Source organism: Salvelinus fontinalis, chromosome 9, assembly GCF_029448725.1.
Source record: "Salvelinus fontinalis isolate EN_2023a chromosome 9, ASM2944872v1, whole genome shotgun sequence".
NCBI classification, from domain to species: Eukaryota; Metazoa; Chordata; class Actinopteri; order Salmoniformes; family Salmonidae; genus Salvelinus; species Salvelinus fontinalis.
The window spans coordinates 39,968,332-39,991,265 of NC_074673.1; the positions used below are offsets into that span (position 1 = coordinate 39,968,332).

A 22,934-nucleotide genomic window follows, 5' to 3' on the forward strand; every position below is an offset into this window, starting at 1 on the left:
TGAAGCTGTCTGTTTTGTTTGTGGCTTCATGTTGATAATCCCTCTACTGGTGATGCATTAAGTGTCATTATCTCACCGTTGGAAAATTAAAGCTTCCACCTCCATGCTTCTCTCCCCTCAATTAAACACTTTGTTGTATCATGAATTTCTTTATTTCAACCAGGATTGCTGTTTAACAAGCGTACCTTATCTCGAATAGCATTAAGCTTAAATAGGTTGTGTATGATAGGTTTATCAACTGCCCCTTTTTTGTGCAGGTTAGCGTTTTTGTTCTGGAGGCAGCTCTGCAGTGTGGTCACTAGCTGGCACAGCAGCAAAGTCATAAAATCTGATTTTAAACCTAACCTTAACCACACTGCTAACCCAAATGCATAACCCTAACCTTAAATTAAGACCAAAAAGCTCAGTTTTATTTCCATACATTTTTACAATAATAGCCCATTTTTACTTTGGAGCTGGCCCATCTAGCGGAAATTGCTCAGTTCTGACTCAAGGACAAGACTCATCCCAATAAATGTCAACCTGCCTCTTTTGTGTTGCCATGATCAAACGTAGGAAGACTAAAAAAAGGTGGCCATGCTTCAACAACACAGTTATGTTTAAAATTCATACAGACAGAAAGGTGAGCAGGGGATAAAAGAAAGCCTGTGCCATTGTTTGGGAGTGATAAGGCTAATGAGTGGTGGTTACGGTGGTTCTTTCCATCTGTCTCACCGGGGTTCTGGAATGTCTGCCTGTGTGCTGTCACCATGGTCACAAAGCCAGGGGCTGAGTGATCCTACAGTACTCTCTCTCTGATTTCTTTGAGGATATGCCTAGCTCTCAGATGGGGGCCTGTTCTCCCTAAGTCACTCTGGGGCCTCGTAGACCCAATCCACTCTGGCTGAGAGTGGCCAAAGTGTGTATGTTTGCTTAAACCAAGCCTCACACAGATAAACACCAAATTGTGTTAATAATACTGCAACACGTCTTCCCTGGTCTCACCTCTCCTGTCTCTCCCTCAGGTCACTAAGATGCTGTCAGTGGTGGTGATCCTGTTCGCCTTACTGTGGATGCCCTACCGGACCTTGGTCCTTATTAACTCCTTCGTTGACACACCTTACCTGGACGCCTGGTTTGTACTGTTCTGTCGGATTTGTATGTATGCCAACAGTGCCATCAACCCTGTAGTGTACAACCTGATGTCTCAGAAGTTCCGTTCAGCATTCCGCGGGCTCTCCCAGTGCCAGAGGCAGGAGGCCCACTGTACACTCTCCATGAACCAAACCGGGTACAGCATGGCCAGGGACCCACGCACCTCCCAACAGACTAGCAACGAGACCAAACAGGGGGCAAGGAGAGTGACCTGCACTGACACAGTGACAGAGTGGCAGAGCAAAGACACCTCCTCAGCCCAAGAGAGGAAGGATCTGGATCACCTGAAGGAAGAGAGGAAAGACACAAGCTTTGTTGAGATCAACACACCTGGGCAATCTGAGACCAACTCCACACCTGGGCAATCTGAGACCAACTCCACACCTGGGCAATCTGAGACCAACTCCACACCTGGGCAATCTGAGACCAACTCCACACCTGGGCAATCTGAGACCAACTCCACACCTGGGCAATCTGAGACTAACTCCACACCTGGGCAATCTGAGACCAACTCCACATCTGGGCAAACTGAGATCAAAGCCACACCTGGGCAACCTGAGATGAATGAGGCAGGAATTAATCACACAGTGCTGTAGATAAAACAAGCTTGTTTTAACATGAGGAAGTGAGTATTCTTCGTTCGCCAATCCAAACAAATTTTGGTAACATATCAAGCCCTTTAGGGCAAGGTTTCTTAAACTATGGGTTGGGACTCAAAGTGGGTCCTGGGCATTATACATCTACGTATATACAGTAATTCTTCTTTTAATTTGAGTTGGTGAAGGATGATTTGAGTAACATGAGGACGGTCAATTTCTGACTTGGGTTTCGAGCTGAAAAAGTTTTAAAAACCCTGCTTTATGGTATTGCAGGATGCATTAGAATGGAAAAGTTATCCATATCATTACCATTGAATAAGCACTATCACCTATTGCAGAATGAAAAGATTCAGGCAATTAACAGTATTATAATTTAGGATTCTGGGTTTTTGGCTGATTGTAAAAACCATAATCAACACCAAACTCCTCTGCAGAGTGTTATGGGTCACTCCCAAGGATCACTGCAGGGCTACTCTGCTCTTGTTAGTGCATTTCATTAGGTACGCTTCTCATTAGGTTGTTACACTCAGAGGGAAAGAGGAATAACATGATGTTCAGAGAGAGCGCACTGACTGCCTTTAAAGGGCAATTTCACCACTTTTCAACCTAATTTTCATTATTCCAAGCACAATACCAGTGTCTACATATGTGAAAACAACACATTTCTAAGTTTGATATAAAAAAAAATATAAAGCTAAAAAGTTCTACCCCTTGACTCAGGGACAACACTGTACAGCAGCACCATTTGTTCTGCACAAAAGCCCCAGCTCAGAGCATAGGATATTTTGCTATCATTTTACCTCCACTTTGCCAAGAGATTAATTTGAATGTTCTGGGCCACGTGAGAAAGTTGGAATGGGTGGGGTAACCGGAGTTAGTGATCCATTAATTTGTGGCTGAATGGTATTCAACAAAAACAACCAGAGTATACAAATGCCCATAGATGTTTAACGTTTGTGTTAATATCTGGATTAACGGATAAAATTATCCATTAACAATGTTTGGAGAAGTGGGGATTTTAGGATGCTGGCCTTTGATTCAAAGTGGTTCACCACGCAGCGAAAATTAGTTCAAGTCGTTGCATTATTGAAAGAGTGGATCATCTTCTACACATCCACACCTCATGATGAGTCATGGTCCCAGCCCAGGCTGAGTCTCTTTCAAATTGCTCCTTAACATTACAGATCCTGAATAAAAGGGGAATGTGTGCAATTAACTAATACTGTAATGAGAATCCCACTTTAGTTTCAATAATTTCTAGCTAGTAGCAATCGAGATATGAGTAAGCTCTGTCAATATGAGTAAGCTTTGCAGCTTTTTACTACGGATAGTTATAGTGCCAGAGAGTTATGGATGATCTGTGCCATTGTATTTTTCCTGCCAGATGTCTACAGGTGGCTGACTGTGGCTCCCTCAATGCCTGAGTGTCTGTATTTACTATAGACAGTCCAGCCAACTCTGATCGCTCCCTGTAGTGCAGTTGCGCAGGATGGAGATACATGACCTATATGGTTGTAGTCACTGTTGTGAGACGGTTCCTGTACTAGATTGGGAACAGGAGCAGAAATGTAATATAATGTACATTTAGGAAATTGGAGTAAAATACTGAATACATGCTAGGTGTTTTATTTGAATGTTTGTAAATGATTTTAGGTGGTAGATCAGCTTTAATATTTCAGATATTTTGTGGCTTCTATCAATGTAGTTGTTTGCATTATTTCCAATCCCCCAAATATTTATTTCTTATTTTTTTTATATATTTTCCTTTATTATTTTCCCCTAACCCTACCTCCCCTCCCCTAATTGGAGTAAACTTATGGACAACAATACTTAGGCTTCTACTTCCAGCTTATACATACTATAAACATTTTATGGACACGGGACACGGTACATGGTACCTTTTACATTAGTTATAAAAACAGTTTTTACCCTTCAGCTACCATCAACGTCTCCCATCTATCTCTAAAAACCATCCAGCATTACTAAAAGTACTATTATATTATTGATTGACTGACCACCCAGCAGTGCTATTTGCAAAGATAGCTTCAAGTAAATGTTGTGATTTTTCAGCCATTCCTGAACCTGCGACCAACAAAAAGCTACATATGGACAGTACCAAAACAAGTGATCGAACGATTCTGTCTCTTCGCAGCAAAATCTACAGAGTAGGGATGGTTGTATCCCCCATAAACATAACATTCTATTGGTTGTAAGAATTTTAAATAATAATTTTAATTATAAAAATAAAATAAAAACTCCAACATTGTTTTGTGTATCAGTTCATAAACCCTGGCTGGCTACATGTTACATTGCTGATTTCAACCCTGAAAAATATATGTAATCATACGTTAATGTCAGACAGACACAGGTGTCCCGGGTGATCTTACATGTGTTTCTCCAATCCCAGTGGTCATCAGACTATTACGTTTTACTACGCAAATATGAACACCTGTAAGAGTAAAAGTAAGCCTAATGGTCTGCATGTACAGATCTGCTATCTTAATTGTATCACTCTGTTTAGTGAAGTGTATTCAAGGTTTACAAAGGCTTCTAATATTTGTAATTTCCACTTTAAAAATGTCAGACTTGATTTTTCCTAATGAAAAATGTATCAACCCCGACAAAAATGTCAATTTATTATAATCTTCATAATAATTCACATTTCCTGTTGCTGCAGGATTATTTGCCTGCTGTGAGAAGCAGGGTCAAATTAAGATACTGCATCTGTATAACCCTGGATCTCCTGAAAACAAAAAAACAAAATTAATGAGTATAATGGAGGGAGTTGAATGCAGTTCAAGGTACCACTTGTGTGGAGGTGATGTGGGAACACACGTGATTAATTTCAAAGCTCTAACAATGTGCTATTCATTTTTAGGGGGACAAATAAGCCTTAAAGCTAAAATCCTTAATTGAAACAATAACTAAGCGTTATCCCTGTGGACATCGGAGGGTTGTAGTTAAGGGCAGAATGAATGCTGGATTAGCCACTGTGGGTGAAGACCTAGCACTTGAAGAAAGAGGAAATTAGCGATATATGTATAACTATTTAACTACAGGTAGTGTAGATGTGAGCGAAAATAGCTGTAAGTAGTAGTATAAGTATTGTTGTTTGCTAGTTTAATCCAATCAGGGTAGGGATGGTAGGGTTAGAGGGGAAAAGGTATAGAGATGTTTTTTTATGAGGGGATTAGAAATGATACAAACAATTAAATTGATAGAACCTACAATATATCTGCAATATTAAAGGATATATACCCCCCCAAAAAAAGAAAAGAAAGAAAGAAAGGCAAATAATAAATTAAGTGCTATCCCTTCCCCTGTTTTGCTAAAAAGTTAAGGGATGGGGCTGGAGAAAGGTAACACTCAAATACATAGACAGAGCTATGGAAGCAAGGACTGACCATCCATGATATCAAATGTAGAGTTTGATATCAATACCGTGTTTGTTTACATGTACGTTATTTACAAACATGGGAGTAAAACAAGGGTATACTTTGTTCTGATGGGGTACGACAGTTGAACTAAGTTCATGAGGCATTTATAAATTATATTCTTCAACAAGTCAAAAATGTATGTAGCAACTAAGGATTCTAGCTTGAAAGAAAAGCATGTATCCATTCTCCCTACATCATTGAGATAAATCAAGAATACTTGTGTCATTTTTCCAAAAAACTGTTAAAACATAATTAATGTTGATCATGGATTTGAAAAGTAAAACATCATTCTCTTTGTTATGGCTAATTATAACATTCTCCAACATAACTGCCAAAGAAACAAGTGTGTGCTTTAACGAAACACTCTTTATCTAACTGCTTACTCAGTTTATTGATTTGATGATATGATTTTGTAGCATTATTTGTACTCTAAAAAGCTGTATATTTTGGGCTGATTTGATTTTGTTACTATTATTGGGAGCTAGAAAGCTTGCCACTTTGATATTGCATCATCGGTGCGCTGTAAACTCAAGCTTAGAATTGTATTTGATTTGAAAGTGCTATAAAGAAATGCTAAACTCATGATTGTAATGATAAATAAGATATGTACTGGTGTGTGGTGTACAGTATATGCATGTGCAGTAAGTATAGTGTTGTGTTTACAATTTTGCCAAAATGTAATAAATGAATTTTGTTTGTCAGCTATATCATTATTCCTTAATGCCTTTGTTTCACCATAAGCATCTTGAAGGAAAAATATTCTGGAAAGTACAACCCAGTACCTTTTGCAATGCTCTGGTTCTGAAATTAAACTTGCATTCCAGTCATGTTTTCAGATGATTTATCACCTGTTTTACTCAAAGGCCCAATGCATTTGTTTTTTAAAATCTCAATATCAAATATTTTCTGGGTGACATTAAGTACCTTACTGTGATTATTTTCAATTCAAAATAAACAAAAATAGCTTCTTAGGGACAGGTCAAAATGATTTTTTGGGGGGGGCTGGTCCAATCTAACTGTTGTGGCAAAGTCGATGCCACGCAGGGCTACAACCTGGAGGGTAGAGTTTGCCAACCACCACGGATGTGCTCACTCTCCCTGCCTGTTTCATTAGGCCTGCACCACGATCAGAGCTGGCTGCAGACAATTATCAGCTAGGGGGAAATCAGATTTTCAACATTTTGATGCCATAGTTATAATTATAGTGGACAAAAATATAAGCACAACATCTAACGTGTTGGTCCCATGTTTCATGAGCTGAAATAAAAGATCCCAAAAATGTGCCATACACACAAAAAGCTTATTTCTCTAAAATGTTGTATACACATTTTTTTTTTGGTTTATATGTTTGGTGTGGCATATCAAGAAGCTGATTAAACAGCATGATAATTACACAGGTGCACCTTGTGCTGGGGACAATAAAATGCCCCTCTAAAATGTTCCGTTTTGTCACACAACACAATGTATGGTGTCGTGTGGGCGAGCAGTTTGCTGATGTCAACGTTGTGAACAGAGTGGTTGGCGGCGGGGTTAGGGTACAGACAACGAACACAATTGCATTTTATGGATGGCAATTTGAAGACACAGTGATACCGTGACAAGATCCTATGGCCCATTGTCGTGCCATTTATCCGCTGTCATTACCTCATGTTTCTGCATGATAATACACGGCCCCATGTCGCAAGGAACTGTTCACAATTCCTGGAAGCTGAAAATGTCCCAGTTCTTCCATGGCCTGTATACTTATCAGACATGTCCCCCATTGAGCATGTTTGGGATGCTCTGGATCGACGTGTACGACAGCGTGTTTAGATTTTGACTGGTTTTCTAATCCACGCCCCTACCTTTAAAAAAAAAGAAATATCACCAATAGATGCATATATATATATTCCCAGTAATGTGAAGTCCATAGATTTGGGCCTCATTTATTTATTTTAATTGACTGAGTTCCTTATATGAACTGTAACTTTGAAAGTGTTGAATGTTGCATTTATATTTTTGTTCAGTATATTTAAAATCTGTGCAACATATTTTCCACCAAAAGGTTTCTGTGCCAATGCACCACACAACCAATTTAACAAAGCATACCGACTTTTGGGCTTCAACACGGTCACATACACATGTTTAGCAGATGTTATTGTGGGTGTAGCGAAATGCTTGTGAATTCAAGTTTCCTAAGAGCTAGAAGCACGGCAGCCCTCTGTCAGCGCCATTTTCTCTTCAATATCATGGTTTGTGTTTTCAACACCACAATAAATAGACTATGTTAATCTCGACAAACAGAAAATACATCCCTCCCTACCTTGTAGGTCTACCCAGTATTGAAGGCTTGGCTTGACAATCTCCGAATGTCAATCAACTTTTTGGTGTTTTGTAACATATGTCTTTTTCCATTAATCAAATTGCTGCTGCACAGTTTGGAATATTTTATAGATTGTATTTGCCAGTTAAAAAAATACACACAGGGATTGCACAATAAAGTCGGGGACTTAATCATCAAATCAAATCAAATGTATTTATATAGCCCTTCTTACATCAGCTGATATCTCAAAGTGCTGTACAGAAACCCAGCCTAAAACCCCAAACAGCAAGCAATGCAGGTGTAGAAGCACGGTGGCTAGGCAAAACTCCCTATAAAGGCCAAAACCTAGGATGAAACCTAGAGAGGAACCAGGCTATGAGGGGTGGCAAGTCCTCTTCTGGCTGTGCCGGGTGGAGATTATAACAGAACATGGCCAAGATGTTCAAATATTCATAAATGACCAGCATGGTCTTATAATAATAATCACAGTAGTTGTCGAGGGTGCAACAGGTCAGCACCTCAGGAGTAAATGTCAGTTGGCTTTTCATAGCCGATCATTGAGAGTATCTCTACCGCTCCTGCTGTCTCTAGAGAGTTGAAAACAGCAGGTCTGGGACAGGTAGTACGTCCAGTGAACAGGTCAGGGTTCCATAGCCGCAGGCAGAACAGTTGAAACTGGAGCAGCAGCACGGCCAGGTGGACTGGGAACAGCAAGGAGTCATCATGCCAGGTAGTCCTGAGGCATGGTCCTAGGGCTCAGGTCCCCCGAGAGAGAGAGAGAAATAAAGAAAGAAAGAAAGAAAGAAAGAGAATTAGAGAGAGTATACTTAAATTCACACAGGACACTGGAGAAATACTCCAGATATAACAGACTGACCCTAGCCCCCCAACACATAAACTACTGCAGCAAAAATACTGGAGGCTGAGACAGTAGGGGTCAGGAGACACTGTGGCCCCATCCGATGATACCCCCAGACAGGGCCAAACAGGCAGGATATAACCCCACCTACTTTGCCAAAGCACAGCCCCCACACCACTAGAGGGATATCTTCAACCACCAACGTGCCATCCTGAGACAAGGCCGAGCATAGCCCACAAAGATCTCCGCCACGGCACAACCCAAGGGGGAGCGCCAACCCAGCCAGGAAGAGCACGTCAGTGACTCAACCCACTCAAGTGACGCACCCCTCCTAGGGACAGCATGGAAGAGCACGACAAAGCCAGTGACTCAGCCCCTGTAATAGGGTTAGAGGCAGAGAATCCCAGTGGAGAGAGGGGAACCGGCCAGGCAGAGACAGCAAGGGCGGTTCGTTGCTCCAGAGCCTTTCCGTTCAACTTCACACTCCTGGGCCAGACTGCACTCAATCATATGACCTACTGAAGAGATGAGTCTTCAGTAAAGACTTAAAGGTTGAGACCGAGTCTGCGTCTCTCACATGGGTAGGCAGACCATTCCATAAAAATTGAGCTCTATAGAAGAAAGCCCTGCCTCCAGCTCCAGAAAGCCCTGCCTAAATCCATTGTGGTCCCTATTTTATACATAAATACATATACAATTACATAGATACATACACATTACAGAGATACAGACAAAAAAAAGGTTATACTGTTCACAAATTAGCCAGCTTCTGATATTCTTTAAAACAATGATTATGGTTGGTATGGCTTTGAGTTTATGTGGAAGTTTGTTCCACTCAACATTGCTGGTATATTTTATTTTTATTTATTTAACCTTTGTTTAACTAGGCAAGTCAGTTAATTCCTATTTACAATGACGGCCTACCAAAAAGCAAAATGTCTCCTGTGGGGACGGGGGCCTGGGATAAAATCACATCACGACAGAGACAACACAACACTACATAAAGAGAGACCTAAGACAACAACACAGCATGGTAGCAACACAACATAACAACATGGTAGCAACACAACATGGTTGCAGCACAAAATATGGTACAAACATCATTTGGCACAGTCAACAGCACAAAGGTCAAGAAGTTAGAGACAACAGTACATCACACAAAGCAGCCACAACTGTCAGTAAGAGTGTCCATGATTGAGTCTTTGAATGATGAGATTGAGATAAAACTGTCCAGTTTGAGTGTTTTTTGCAGCTCGTTCCAGTCGATAGCTGCAGCGAACTGAAAAGAGGAGCGACCCAGGGATGTGTGTGTTTTGGGGACCTTTAACAGAATGTGACTGACAGAATGGGTGTTGTATGTGGAGGATGAGGGCTGCAGTAGATATCTCAGACATGGGGGAGTGAGGCCTAAGAGGGTTTTAAAAAATAAGCATCAACCAGTGGGTCTTGCGACGGGTATACAGAGACGACCAGTTTACAGAGTATAGAGTGCAGTGATGTGTCCTATAAGGAGCATTGGTGGCAAATCTGATGGCCGAATGGTAAAGAATGTCTAGCCGCTTGAGAGCACCCTTACCTGCCAATCTATAAATTATGTATCCGTAATCTAGCATGGGTAGGATGGTCATCTGAATCAGGGTTAGTTTGGCAGCTGGGGCGAAAGACGAGCGATTTCGATAGAGGAAACGAAGTCTAGATTTAACTTTAGCCTGCAGCTTTGATATGTGCTGAGAGAAGGACAGTGCACCATCTAGCCATACTCCCAAGTACTTGTATGAGGTGACTACATCAAGCTCTAAACCTTCAGAGGTAGAAATGACACCTGTGAGAGGAGGGGCACTCTTCTTACCAAACCACATGACCTTTGTTTTGGAGGTGTTCAGAACAAGGTTAAGGGTAGGGAAAGACTTAACCAAATATTAAAATAGGATATAGAAAGATAACCCAGATTAACAAATAGGTCAACATTTTTTAACACCACCATCCTCATAAAACAAGGTTAAGGGTAGAGAAAGCTTGTTGGACACTAAGAAAGCTTTGTTGTAGGGCATTTAGCACATTATCCGGGGATGGGCGAGCTGTATCATCTGCATATAAATGGATAGGAGAGCTTCCTACTGCCTGAGCTATGTTGGGATGTAAATTGAGAAGAGCGTGGCGCCTAGGATCGAGCCTTGGGGTACTCCCTTGGTGACAGGCAGTGGCTGAGACAGCAGATTTTCTGACTTTATATACTGCACTTCTTGAGAGAGGTAGTTAGTAAACCAGACCAAAGACCACTCAGAGAAACCAATACTCCTTAGCCGTGCCACAAGAATGGAATGGTCTACCTTATCAAAAGCTTTGGCCAAGTCAATAAAAATAGCAGCACAATATTGCTTAGAATCAAGGGCAATGGTGACATCATTGAGGACCTTTAAGGTTGCAGTGACACATCCATAACCTGAGCGGAAACCAGATTGCATACCCGAGAGAATACTATAGACATCAAGAAAACCAGTCAGTTGCTTATTGACAAGTTTTTCCAACACTTTTTTATAAACAGGGCAAAATAGAAATAGGCCCATAACAGTTAGGATCAGCTTGATCTCCCCCTTTAAATAAAGGACGATCTATGGCTGCCTTCCAAGCAATGGGAAAGTGCATGTGCATCAGATAGCAACAAGATCATATTGTACAGCAATATCATCAGAAAACATGAATACAAAGCCGGCGAGAGGTGGATAGAATAGGATGGGAGGCCAAAAGTCTGTGTAGAGAGTCAGAGTCCCAAGTGTGGGAACAAACATAGTCTGTCCCACGGTTGGGTAAAGAACGTTTGTAGTCAACAAAGTATGCAGGACATGAGGCAAATAGCAAAATAGCAAAATGCACAAGAAAAAAATATATATAACGACTTCGTGCTAGCCATTGTAAGTTGAGTCACTCGCCCCAACAGTGTGTGTGTGCTGGAGGCGAGCGAAAGCTCGGGAGAGAGGGGTGAGTGTGGTGGAGGTACCTGTACCAAACAGGAGGACAGGCCAGGGCAGACAGTGAACAGGTCACCAGGTGGAATCCATGCAGCAGTGCAGCAGGCAAGGGGTGTAGGTGTCACACCCACTTGGGAGAAGCTTTTATTTCTGGAGGCAGATTTCTAGTAAAGGCCTTTTACTTCACACCTTAGATCTAATTGAATTTGTATCTGGCTCAGTTTCAGGTTGAAATGGTGTCCTCAGGTCTCTGCTGTTTGTTGGCTAGAGCACCCTCCGTATAGCTTGGAAAAATAAAACCTTGGAAGCAGTAATCTCTCCGGTTAGTTTTGGTCAAAATTAGGTTGTAGGTTTGGAGTTTTGAAAATAGCTTGAAAACACGCTCTTAAGCTTTAGCCCCACCCATCTTTAAGGGTTGATCTGAGCGTTCTCTACCAACAACAGTAGTCAAGCACCCAAGCTAACTTGCTAGCTACTTCCAGACACAAATGAGAGAACAGCTTACTGAACATTACTCGCCCTAGAAGAGCTGGTTAGGCTGTTATGTTATCCAGAGCGTTGGTGACTGCAACTGTGCTGTCAGATTGTCCGTTCATAAATTCAGAGTGTTTCACTCTCGGAGCGTTCAGAGCACTCACTGGACGCTTTGGCTGATGAGTAGGGTTGATCCAAACGTTCCAACTTCACAATGGCAGTCAAGCACCCAAGCTAACTGGCTAACATTGGCTAGCTTGCTAGCTACTTCCAGACACAAATGAGAGAACACCCCACTCTGACCACCCACTCTCCCTGGCAAAGCTGGTTAGGCTGTTTTCATGTTATCCAGAGCGTTGGTGACTGTAACTGTGCTGCTGGCAACAATTTAATGAGCTTTTTTGCCGACGTTTACTGACACCAGCCATATTCAATGGGTGTTGAGCGTTCATAAATTCATCAGTTATTCTGCGCTCTGGCACACTCAGATGAGAGTCTTTTGTTAAAACACGTAGCTAGCTAGCTAGGTAAACAATGAACCATAATCCTATTTCATGACATTACTACCCTGCATGAATCTGCAGGTAGCAAAACCAACAAGTTTCAATGTTAGCTAGCTAACATTAGGCTATAACTTGTCAAGCAAATGTCTCTCAGATACGAATAATAATATCATACATGTAACGTTAGCTAGCGAGCCAGCCAGCTAACGTTAGCTTACTAGCCAACAGTACACTTGAACTTGAAATGAAAAGACCTTATGTCAAAATTAGAAATGTGTAATATCTGAAAATGTAGCAAGCTAACATTAGCTTACTAGACAACAGTACACTTTAACTTGAAATGAAAAGACTTTATGTCAAAATTAGAAATGTGTAATATCTGAAAATGTAACTAGCTAGACTATCTTACCCGTGGTCTGAAATTGGAGTAGATAGCCAAAGTGAATTTACCAGCTAGTACCTCTATCAACAGTTGTTGCAGTGACATTCTATTGAAATGGATTCTTGCATAGTGGAGTGTTTTGTTAATAAGACATGTATCTAGCTAGCTAAATAATGAACCATAATCCCAACTCATGACATTACTACCCTGCAGGAATCTGCAGGTAACTAACCAACCAGGTTCAATGTTAGCTAGCTAACATTAGACTATAACTAGCTAGCAAACCGACTATAACTAGCTAGCAGACAGCTAACGTTAGCTAGCTAACAGTACACTTTAACTTGAAATGAAACCACTTTCTGTCAAAATTAGAAACGTGTAATATCTGAAAATGGAGCTAGCTAGACTATCTTACCCGTATACATCATGGATGGATGCATCTCCTGTCGGATGCCATGGTTGCTCTTAGTTTGAAAATGTAATCTCCTTAGCTATCATACTCAAATTCCACTGATTTTAAAACTCGGTCCTCCAGAAAGTGGAGAGCATACACGTAAGGTTAGCTAGCGAGCCAGCCAGCTAACGTTAGCTAGCTAATAGTATACTTTAATTTGACATTAGGCTTATGCAGTTATACTACGCAATACATAAAAAATAAAAGCTGTGTTAGACAGGATTACGTAGACATGGTGACCAGTTCAAATAGACAGAAGTGTGCTATATGGTAGACCAATTCAAACTCATCTTTCGGTATGTCCAGCCCACTCATTATCTCAGCCAATCATGGCTAGCGGGAAGGTTGCTTCCTTTTTCTGTGGCTTAACCATCTAGGCTCATATTTTAACAATTTTATTTGTATTTACAGATGGCATACAAGTTTGTTATTAAGGCGCATGAAAGTTCCCATGCTCGAAAAGGCATTTATGCAACAAAAAAAACGCATTTAGATTTAAAAAAAAAAGTTTACATTCAAACGGCACTCCTGTGAAGTAGTGACCCATGACAAACGCTTAGTTTCCTGAAACGGGTCACAAATATTAGAGTCTAGGGCTCTGGTATTATGCTGGTGGACATCTCTAACAAATGAAACATTGTTGGATAGGTTCCTGGGGGCTGAGTCTGTGATAATTATATGGACCAGACCAAGTTTAATTAATACTACTCTTTTTTTCAACAGATAGCCAGGCTAGCTGCTTAAAATGAACCTGTCTAGGATCAGCGTGGCGCTAGCGGCACCCCCCCCCCCCCCCACTGAAAAACCAGTGCTGCGAAATTCAAAAAAAAAACTTTTTTTAAATATTTAACTTTCACACATTAAAGTCCAATACAGCTAATGAAAGACACAGATCTTGTGAATCCAGTCAACATGTCCGATTTTTAAAATGTTTTACAGGGAAGACACAATATGTAAAGATGTACATCTATTACCTAAAAACACATTAGCATAATCCACCATCTTTTATTTGTCCACCAACACCAGTAGCCATCACCAATTCAGCTAAACTAAGATATTTATAGCCCCTAACCAACAAAAAAACTCATCAGATGACAGTCTGATAACATATTTATGGTATGGGATAGGTTTTGTTAGAAAAAAGTGCATATTTCAGGTAGATGGCATAGGTTACAATTGCACCCACCGTCACAAATGGAATAGAAAAACTACATTGAGCAACGTGTTTACCTACTTACTAATCATCAAACATTTCGTAAAAATACACAGCATACACGAATCGAAAGACACAGATCCTGTGAATACAGACAATATTTCAGATTTTCTAAGTGTCTTACATCGAAAACACAATAAATCGTTATATTAGCATAGCACATAGCACATAGCAGCCCAGCATTGATTCTAGCCAAAGTGAGCGATAACGTCAACATCGCCAAAAATATATTAATTTTTTCACTAACCTTCTCAGAATTCTTCAGATGACACTCCTGTAACATCATATTACACAATGCATATAGAGTTTGATCGAAAATGTTTATATTTAGCCACCAAAATCATGGTTAGACAATGTGAAATGTAACTCAGCTGGTCAGAATATGTCCTTGCGCCACTTAGACAGTGATCTACTCTTATACATAAATACTCATAAACGTGACTAAAAAATATAGGGTGGACAGGGATTGATAGACAATTTAATTCTTAATACAATTGCGGAATTACATTTTTTAATTTATCCTTACTTTTCAATACAGTTTGCGCCAAGCGAAGCTACGTCAAAAAACATGGCGTCCTAAGCCACTAAAATGTTTCGACAGAAACACGATTTATCATAATAAAAATGTCCTACCTTGAGCTGTTCTTCCATCAGTATCTTGGGCAAAGGATCCTTTCTTGGGAGTAAGCGTCTTTTGGTGGAAAGCTGTCCTCTTGCCATGTGGAAATGCCAACTGCGTTCGGGATGAACTGAAAAGCGTGCCCAACTTTTCACATCGTTTCAAAAATAAATGTCCCAAAATCGCACTAAACGGATATAAATTGCTATAAAACGCTTTAAATTAACTACCTTATGATGTTTTTAACTCCTATAACGAGTGAAAAGATGACCGGAGAAATATAACAGGCTAAACTAACGCTTGGAACAGGTGCGGGCCGGTGTCCTCTAGGCGCATGACGCAGCTCCAAAAGAATGACTAGCCTCAGGGTTTTTTCATTTGTAGTGCCTGTGAACGCGCAATCGACCCCATTGGAATCGTCATCACGTAAAGGCATCCAGGGGAAGACGTAAGAAGTGTCCGTATAGTCATAGCAATGACAGTGCCCTTTTAACTGACTTCAGAACAGTGGCCAACATTTCTCAAATCTGACTCCATGTCAGGGAAATTGCTGTAGAATGGGCTCTGTTCCACTTAGAGACAAAATTTCAACTCCTATAGAAACTATAGACTGTTTTCTATCCAATAATAATAATAATATGCATATTGTACGATCAAGGATTTTGTGGGAAGCCGTTTCAAAAATTACCCAATTAGCATAAATAGTCTAAACAGCGCCCCCATCCCCAACAGGTTTTAAAATGCTGGACCTCCAGATTAGTATGAAGGTGGAGTTTAAGTACAATTCTTACAGGCTTGTTTTGTCTGGTCTGTAGCTTATTCTTTAGATGTTTGGGGCTAATGGTGAATCATGATGTGCAGGCATAATCAAAGTGATACTAGACTAGTGCACTTGCCAGTCTTTCGGGTGACAATATCTAGGTTTACATCCAATTTTCTATTTTCATGACAGATTTTCATGTGAATATTCTAAAATCTGCATAAAAACAATATGAGCATTGTGTTTCCATCAAATTGACTCGTTGAGGATAAAAGTCTGTGCGTAAATACGTAGTGCACATAAAAAGTACTTTTGTTGTTAAATTCCCATGTACAAAATAAAAATACAAGTTAAATGATTTTCCATTGCATTTGCACTCTAGGCCTTCTCACAGATACAGTGCGGGTATATTCTACATGATAAGATTATTATGGATAAAAGTGGGAGATCATCATGTCACCAGAATGAGACCCTCGAAATGTATTGAAAGGCACATCAAGCTCATCACCGTGCACTTTCACCACCATGTGAAGTTCATCATAATTTATTTAATCTGTAGCCCAATAAACTGCGTGTGGGAGGACCACACAACATATCATTGCGTGAATCCAAGTTTACTTGAATATGATGGTTATTAAATAAATATTTGGTTGTGTTTATGCCACATATAAAGGGTAATACTGTACATTTTAAAAGTTAAATTATAAATATTTAGGCTATATTGAAGTGTTAAATTCTAGGGACAGTAAGCGAGAAATAGCCACTCGGATTGGAGACACATTAAGCTATCCTGAATAACTGAGCCTGCCAGGAGCGTTTGTTGCCACAGTATTATAGGACTACTTGGGAGAATGATGATCCGCAACAGACAGTGCATGTCAGTATCAGAAGTAAAAATACAGCCAGGTTGGCCTGCTACTGTGCCTTTCTAAACCTTATAAACTGTCGAGAGTAGAGCCACAACTGATCCAAATGGAATGAAACATTCAAATCACAGGGCTTTTGCGCCGTTGTTCAAATCACAATTTCAATGCAGCCTAGAGTATCATGTTGTACTCATTTCTAAACAATAATGGAATTACTAATTGCATTGTGGTGTTGTAGGCTAGTTTAGGTAGGATCATTGTATTGTCCCTAAACAGGATAAATAGGGGAACTTTTTGAGCTGCATGTCTGATGTCTTCACTGTTCTTTCATGCGCAATGATGCACCTGGCCTTGTGGATTCATATAGAAAATGTATGCAGCTTTCAATGCTTTTATCTATGGTATGATTGCTAGCTAGCCTATTGCAGATCTGGACAAACGATCCACCTACCAGTATTATAACTATGAATGGTGGATATAGGGCAGGACAGCTAGACAGACTATATATTTTTATTTATTTCACCTTTATTTAACCAGGTAGGCTAGTTGAGAACAAATTCTCATTTACAACTGCGACCTGGCCAAGATAAAGCAAAGCAGTGCGACACAAACAACAACACAGCGTTACACAAGGAATAAACAAACATACAGTCAATAATACAATATAAAAAGTCTATATACAGTGTGTGCAAATGAGGAAGGATAAGGGAGGTAAGGCAATAAATAGGCCATAGTGGCGAAATAATTACAATATAGCAATTAAACACTGGAGTGATAGATGTGCAGAAGATGAATGTGCAAGTAGAGATACTGGGGTGCAAAGGAGCAAAATAAATAAATGTATGGGGATGAGGTTGTTGGATGGGCTATGTACAGGTGCAGTGACCTGTGAGCTGCTCTGACAGCTGGTGCTTACAGTTAGTGAGGGAGATATGAGTCTCCAGCTTCAGTGATTTTTGCAGTTCGTTCCAGTCATAGGCAGCAGAGAACTGGAAGGAAAGGCAGCCAAAGGAAGAATTGGCTTTGGAGGTGACCAGTGAAATATACCTGCTGGAGCGCGTGCTACGGGTGGGTGTTGCTATGGTGACCAGTGAGCTGAGATAAGGTGGGGCTTTACCTATCATAGACTTATAGATGACCTGGAGCCAGTGGGTTTGGCGACGAATATGAAGCCGAGGACCAGCCAACGAAAGAATACAGGTCGCAGTGGTGGGTAGTATATGGGGCTTTGGTGAAAAAACGGATGGCACTGTGATAGACTGCATCCAGTTTGCTGAGTAGAGTGTTGGAGGCTAATTTGTAAATGACATCGCCGAGGTCGAGGATCGGTAGGATAGTCTGACTGCGGCAGCTTTCCAATCTTTGGGGATCTCAGACGATACGAAAGAGAGTTTGAATCGGCTAGTAATAGGGGTTGCAACAATTTCGGTGGATAATTTTAGGAAGAGGGGGTCCAGATTGTCTAGCCCGGCTGATTTGCAGGGGTCCAGATTTTGCAGCTCTTTCAGAACATCAGCTATCCGGATTTGGGTGAAGGAGAAATGGGGTAGGCTTGGGCAAATTGCTGTGGGGGGTGCAGGGCTGTTGACCGGGGTAGGGATAGCCATGTGGAAAGCATGGCCAGCGGTAGAAAAATGCTTATTGAAATTCTCAATTATCGTGGATTTATCGGTGGTGACAGTGTTTCCTAGCGTCAGTGCAGTGGGCAGCTGGGATGAGGTGCTCTTATTCTCCATGGACTTTACAGTGTGACAGAACTTTTTGGAGTTTGTGCTACAGGATGCAAATTTCTATATGGTTGACTATATTGACATGTGATAGAGTAAAAGTTAGTGTGTGGAAAGGCGTAGTGCAGAAGGGTAGTACCCGTATGCCTTGAAATAGGGGAGAAGCATACAAGCAGATTAGGAAATGTGGACAGGATGGAAGAAATTATATAGTAAAACTTATAAAAGTGCAAATGTAAACCAGGGGGAAGAAAACAGTACCCTCCCCTGTGCCCAATAAAAAAGCTCATACACTAAAATGGCATTATCATCATTTTCACAATTTCACAGTATTGTTCCAGCCTATACAAAACGCTGGAAATCACGATTTGGACTGCGCTGTGCCTTTAACAATAGGCACAAATGTGCCTTTAACTTCTTATGGCTGCAGGGGCAGTATTGAGTAGCTTGGATGAAAGGTGCACAGAGGTGCCCATATTAAACGGCCTGCTCCTTAGTCCCAGTTGCTAATATATGCATATTATTATACATATTGGATAGAAGACACTCTGAAGTTTCTAAAACTGTTTGAATTATGTCTGTGAGTATAACAGAACTCATATGGCAGGCAAAAACCTGAGAAGTTCCACTTCCTGTTTGAATTGTTTCTGAGGTGTCAGATTTTCAACCAAGCTCTCAATTGAAATTGCAGCGAGATATAGATGAGTTTTCACATCCTACGGCTTCCACTAGATGTCAACATTCAACAGAACTTTGTCTGATGACTCTAATGTGAAGGGGGCCGAAGGAGACAGGAATGAGTAATCACTTCCACGAGCTGATCACGCATTCACCATGCGCCTTCACATGAGTAGGAAGTCCGTTCCATCGCTCTTCTGAAGTCAATCTAATTCTTCGGTTGGAACGTTATTCAAGATGTATGTTAACAACATTCTAAAGATTGATTCAGTACATATTTCTACTGACTGTTACGGAACTTTTGGACATTTCGTCACGTTATAGTGGAGGCGCTTTCTGACTTTGGAATTGTTTACCGAAGGCGCGAACCAAAGTAGCTAATTGGACATAAATAACAGACATTATCGAACAAATCAAGCATTTATTGTGGACCTGGGAATCCTAGGACTGCATTCTGATGAAGTTCATCAAAGGTAAGGAAACATTTATCATGTATTTTCTGGTTTCTGTTAAGTCCAACATGGCGGCTAATTTGACTATTGTTCTGAGCTCCGTCTCAGATTATTGCATGATTAGCTTTTTCCGTAAAGTTTTTTTGCAATCTGACACAGCGGTTGCATTAAGGAGAGGTATATCTATAATTCCATGTGTATAACTTGTATTATCATCTACATACATTTATGATGAGTATTTCTGTTGAAACGATGTGGCTATGCACTATCACTGGATGTTTTTGGAACTAGTGAATGTAACGCGCCAATGTAAACTCAGATTTTTTGTTATAAATATGAACTTTATCAAACAAAACATGCATGTATTGTGTAACATGAAGTCCTATGAGTGTCATCTGATGAAGATAATCAAAGGTTAGTGATTAATTTGATCTCTATTTCTGCTTTTTCTGACTGCTATCTTTCGCTGGAAAAATGGCTGTGCTTATTGTGGTTTGATGGTGACCTAACATAATCGTTTGTAGTGCTTTCGCTGAAAAGCACATTTGAAATCGGACACTTTGGTGGGATTAACAACAAGAATACCTTTAAAATGATATAAGACACAAGTATGTTTGAGGAATTGTAATTATGTGATTTCTGTTTTTTGAATTTGGCGCCCTGCACTTTATCTGGCTGCTGGCATATCGATCCCGGTAGCGGGATGTAGCCATAACAAGTTTTAACAAAAGGCACATCTCAATAGGTAGTCCAGTTATGACATCATGACATCTATGTTCTCTATTGTACCTCTATTGTTCCTGTAAGCAAAGGGGGAGGACGATGATATCAGAGGACACCATCAGACCAACTCCTTGAATGGCCTATTCCATCAAGTTTGCACATATGTCTAAAAACCACTATTTTTCCAAAAATATATTTTTGTACCCCTAAAGTACAGTATGTACATAACTGTATTAAACACAAAAACTATGTTCATCTCTAGCCTGATGTTACATATTCATAACAGTGTCTTTAAACAACTGGTAAAATGTGTGTACGTGATCAATATATAAAAAGGAAGCCACTATCTTCAATAAGAGATCCTAATAAACACTTTAGGATTACACTATCTGAGATTTGTAATTACACTATCGGATATTGGTGCTGAATATGGTGGACATCAGTGATGTTGTAATCGAGTCCAGGACTCGGACTTGACATTGACTCAAGTCATGATTTTTTGACTCTTGACTGGACTTGACTCAACCAGAGGGGACTTTATTGTCAGAAAGTCTCCCTTGGATAATTCAACATGTTAGATACAACAATACATGTTATATAGCTACTGTATTAATAATCTAGCCTTACTTTGCTTTGACTAGAGTATAAAGGACTCAAATACTAGGGACTTGGGACCTGACTTGGACTCAAGGTTTAGTGACTTGACTACATCACTGGTGGACTTCACCATTGGTAAACAAGGATTTTCTCCTCCCACGAACGTTCTCGTATGTTGTCAAAAAGGTGACTTTCAATGCAAAATATACATTTTTGTATTGTAAACCTGAAATGTTCGTAATTAGAAAGGGGCAGAAGACAGGGATGTCCCCTCTCCCCCCTCCTGTTTGCATTGGAAATTGAGCCGCTTGCAGAAAGAATTAGACAGAACACAAACGTAACAGGTATCAGTATTGGTAAACATGAATATAAACTACATTTATTTGCAGATTATCTCCTTATATACCTGACCAATATCACTCCCTAAAAACACAACTTTGTGGAACGATAACGATAAAGGCCTCCTGAGTGGTGCAGCGGTCTAAGGCATTGCATCGCAGTGTTAGAAGTGTCACTACGAACCCAGGTTCGATCCCAGGCTGTGTTGCAGCTGGCCGCAACCGGGAGATCCAAGAGGCAGCTCACAATTGTCCGGGTTAGGGGAGGGTTTGACCGGCCGGGATGCCTTTTTCCCACATTTAGGTTGTGGGATCTTGTCTTTGTTTGTTACATGTGTTGCACTCCGATGCTTTACGTTCATTGTGTTGTTTATTGTTTTTTTTGTGGAACATTTAATAAAGAAAATGTACGCCTACTACGCTGCACCTTGGTCCGGTCATTCTACCACTAACGACGGACGTAACATGTACGGTGTGTCATGCGACACAGTGGTGCAGCTGGTTTGGGGGTTAAGCGAGCAATTTGTCAAGAAGCAGTGTGGCCTGGCAGTAATTAATAACTTCATCATGCTTAAAGGGATATTCAATGTTTACTTTTAATTTTTTTACCCATCTACCAATAGGTGCCCTTCTTTGCGAGGCGTTGGAAAAGCTCCCTGGTCTTTGTGGTTAAATATGTGTTTGGAATTCACTGCTCGACTTAGGGACCTTACAGATAATTGTATGTGTGAGGTACAGAGATGAGGTAGTCATTCAAAAATCATGTTAAACACTATTATTGCACACAGTGAGTCCATGCAACTTATTATGTGACTTGTTAAGCACATTTTTACTCCTGCTTATTTAGGCTTGCCATAAGAAAGGGGTTGAATACTTATTGACTCAAGACGTTTCATCATTTCATTATGTCTAAAAACATAATTCCAGGATATTGTGTGTAGGCCAGTGACAAAAAAAATCGCAATTTAATCCATTTTAAATCCAGACTAACACTTGAACTGGACTGACCACCCACTCTGATTCTCTGCACCTTAACTCACATGCACTCACTCACACATACCCCCATACATACATACACACACACACACACACACACACACACTCATTCACATATACATTCATGCTACACACACATCACAACTGCTGCTACCAGACACTCATTATGATTGCTAAATACTGAACATTTTAAACAATTGCCCGGCCAAAACACGTGGACTATAAATATTGGACTATAAATTGTGCCTTCCTGTATTATACGTATGCTAAAATGTTTTCTATTCTACTGAGCCATTTACTTTATGTTCGTATTCTTCAGATGGTGTATCAATACACCCAGTCACTACAAAGATACAGGCGTCCCTTCTAGCTCAGTTGCCAGAGATGAAGGAAACCGCTCAGGGATTTCACCATGAGATCAATGGTGACTTTAAAACAGTTACAGAGTTTAATGGCTGTGATAGGAGAAAACTGAGGATGGATCAACAACATTGTAGTTACTCCAAAATACTAACCTCATTGACAGAGTGAAAATAAGGAAGCTTGTATAGAATAAAAATATTCCAAAACATGTATCCTGTCTGCAATAACGCACTAAAGTAAAACTGCAAAAATGGTGTCAAAGAAATATGCCTTATGCCCTGAATACAAAGCATTATGTTTGGGCCAAATCCTACTCAACACATCACTGAGTACCACGCGTGGTGGTGGCTGCATCATTTTATGTGTGTGCTAGTCATCAGCAAGGACTAGGGAGATTTTTTTTAGGATAAAATAAACTGAATAGAGCTAAGCACAGGAAAATCCTAGAGGAAAACCTGGTTCAGTTTTCTTTCAAACAGACATTGGGAG

The 22,934-nt window shown here is 40.4% G+C and overlaps 1 protein-coding gene across 2 annotated transcripts in view; it reads left to right on the forward strand.

Annotated features, from left to right (window-relative positions):
- The window catches only part of LOC129862567 (thyrotropin-releasing hormone receptor-like), a 39,610-nt gene extending 33,605 nt beyond the window's left edge, over positions 1-6,005 (forward strand). For both annotated transcript variants that reach the window (XM_055934346.1, XM_055934347.1), the window contains exon 4: positions 1,005-6,005. In XM_055934346.1, coding sequence (XP_055790321.1) covers positions 1,005-1,730 — 726 coding nt within the window. In that variant the 3' untranslated portion in view covers positions 1,731-6,005. The remainder of the gene's footprint in view (positions 1-1,004) is intronic.
- The last annotated feature ends 16,929 nt before the right edge of the window (positions 6,006-22,934 follow it).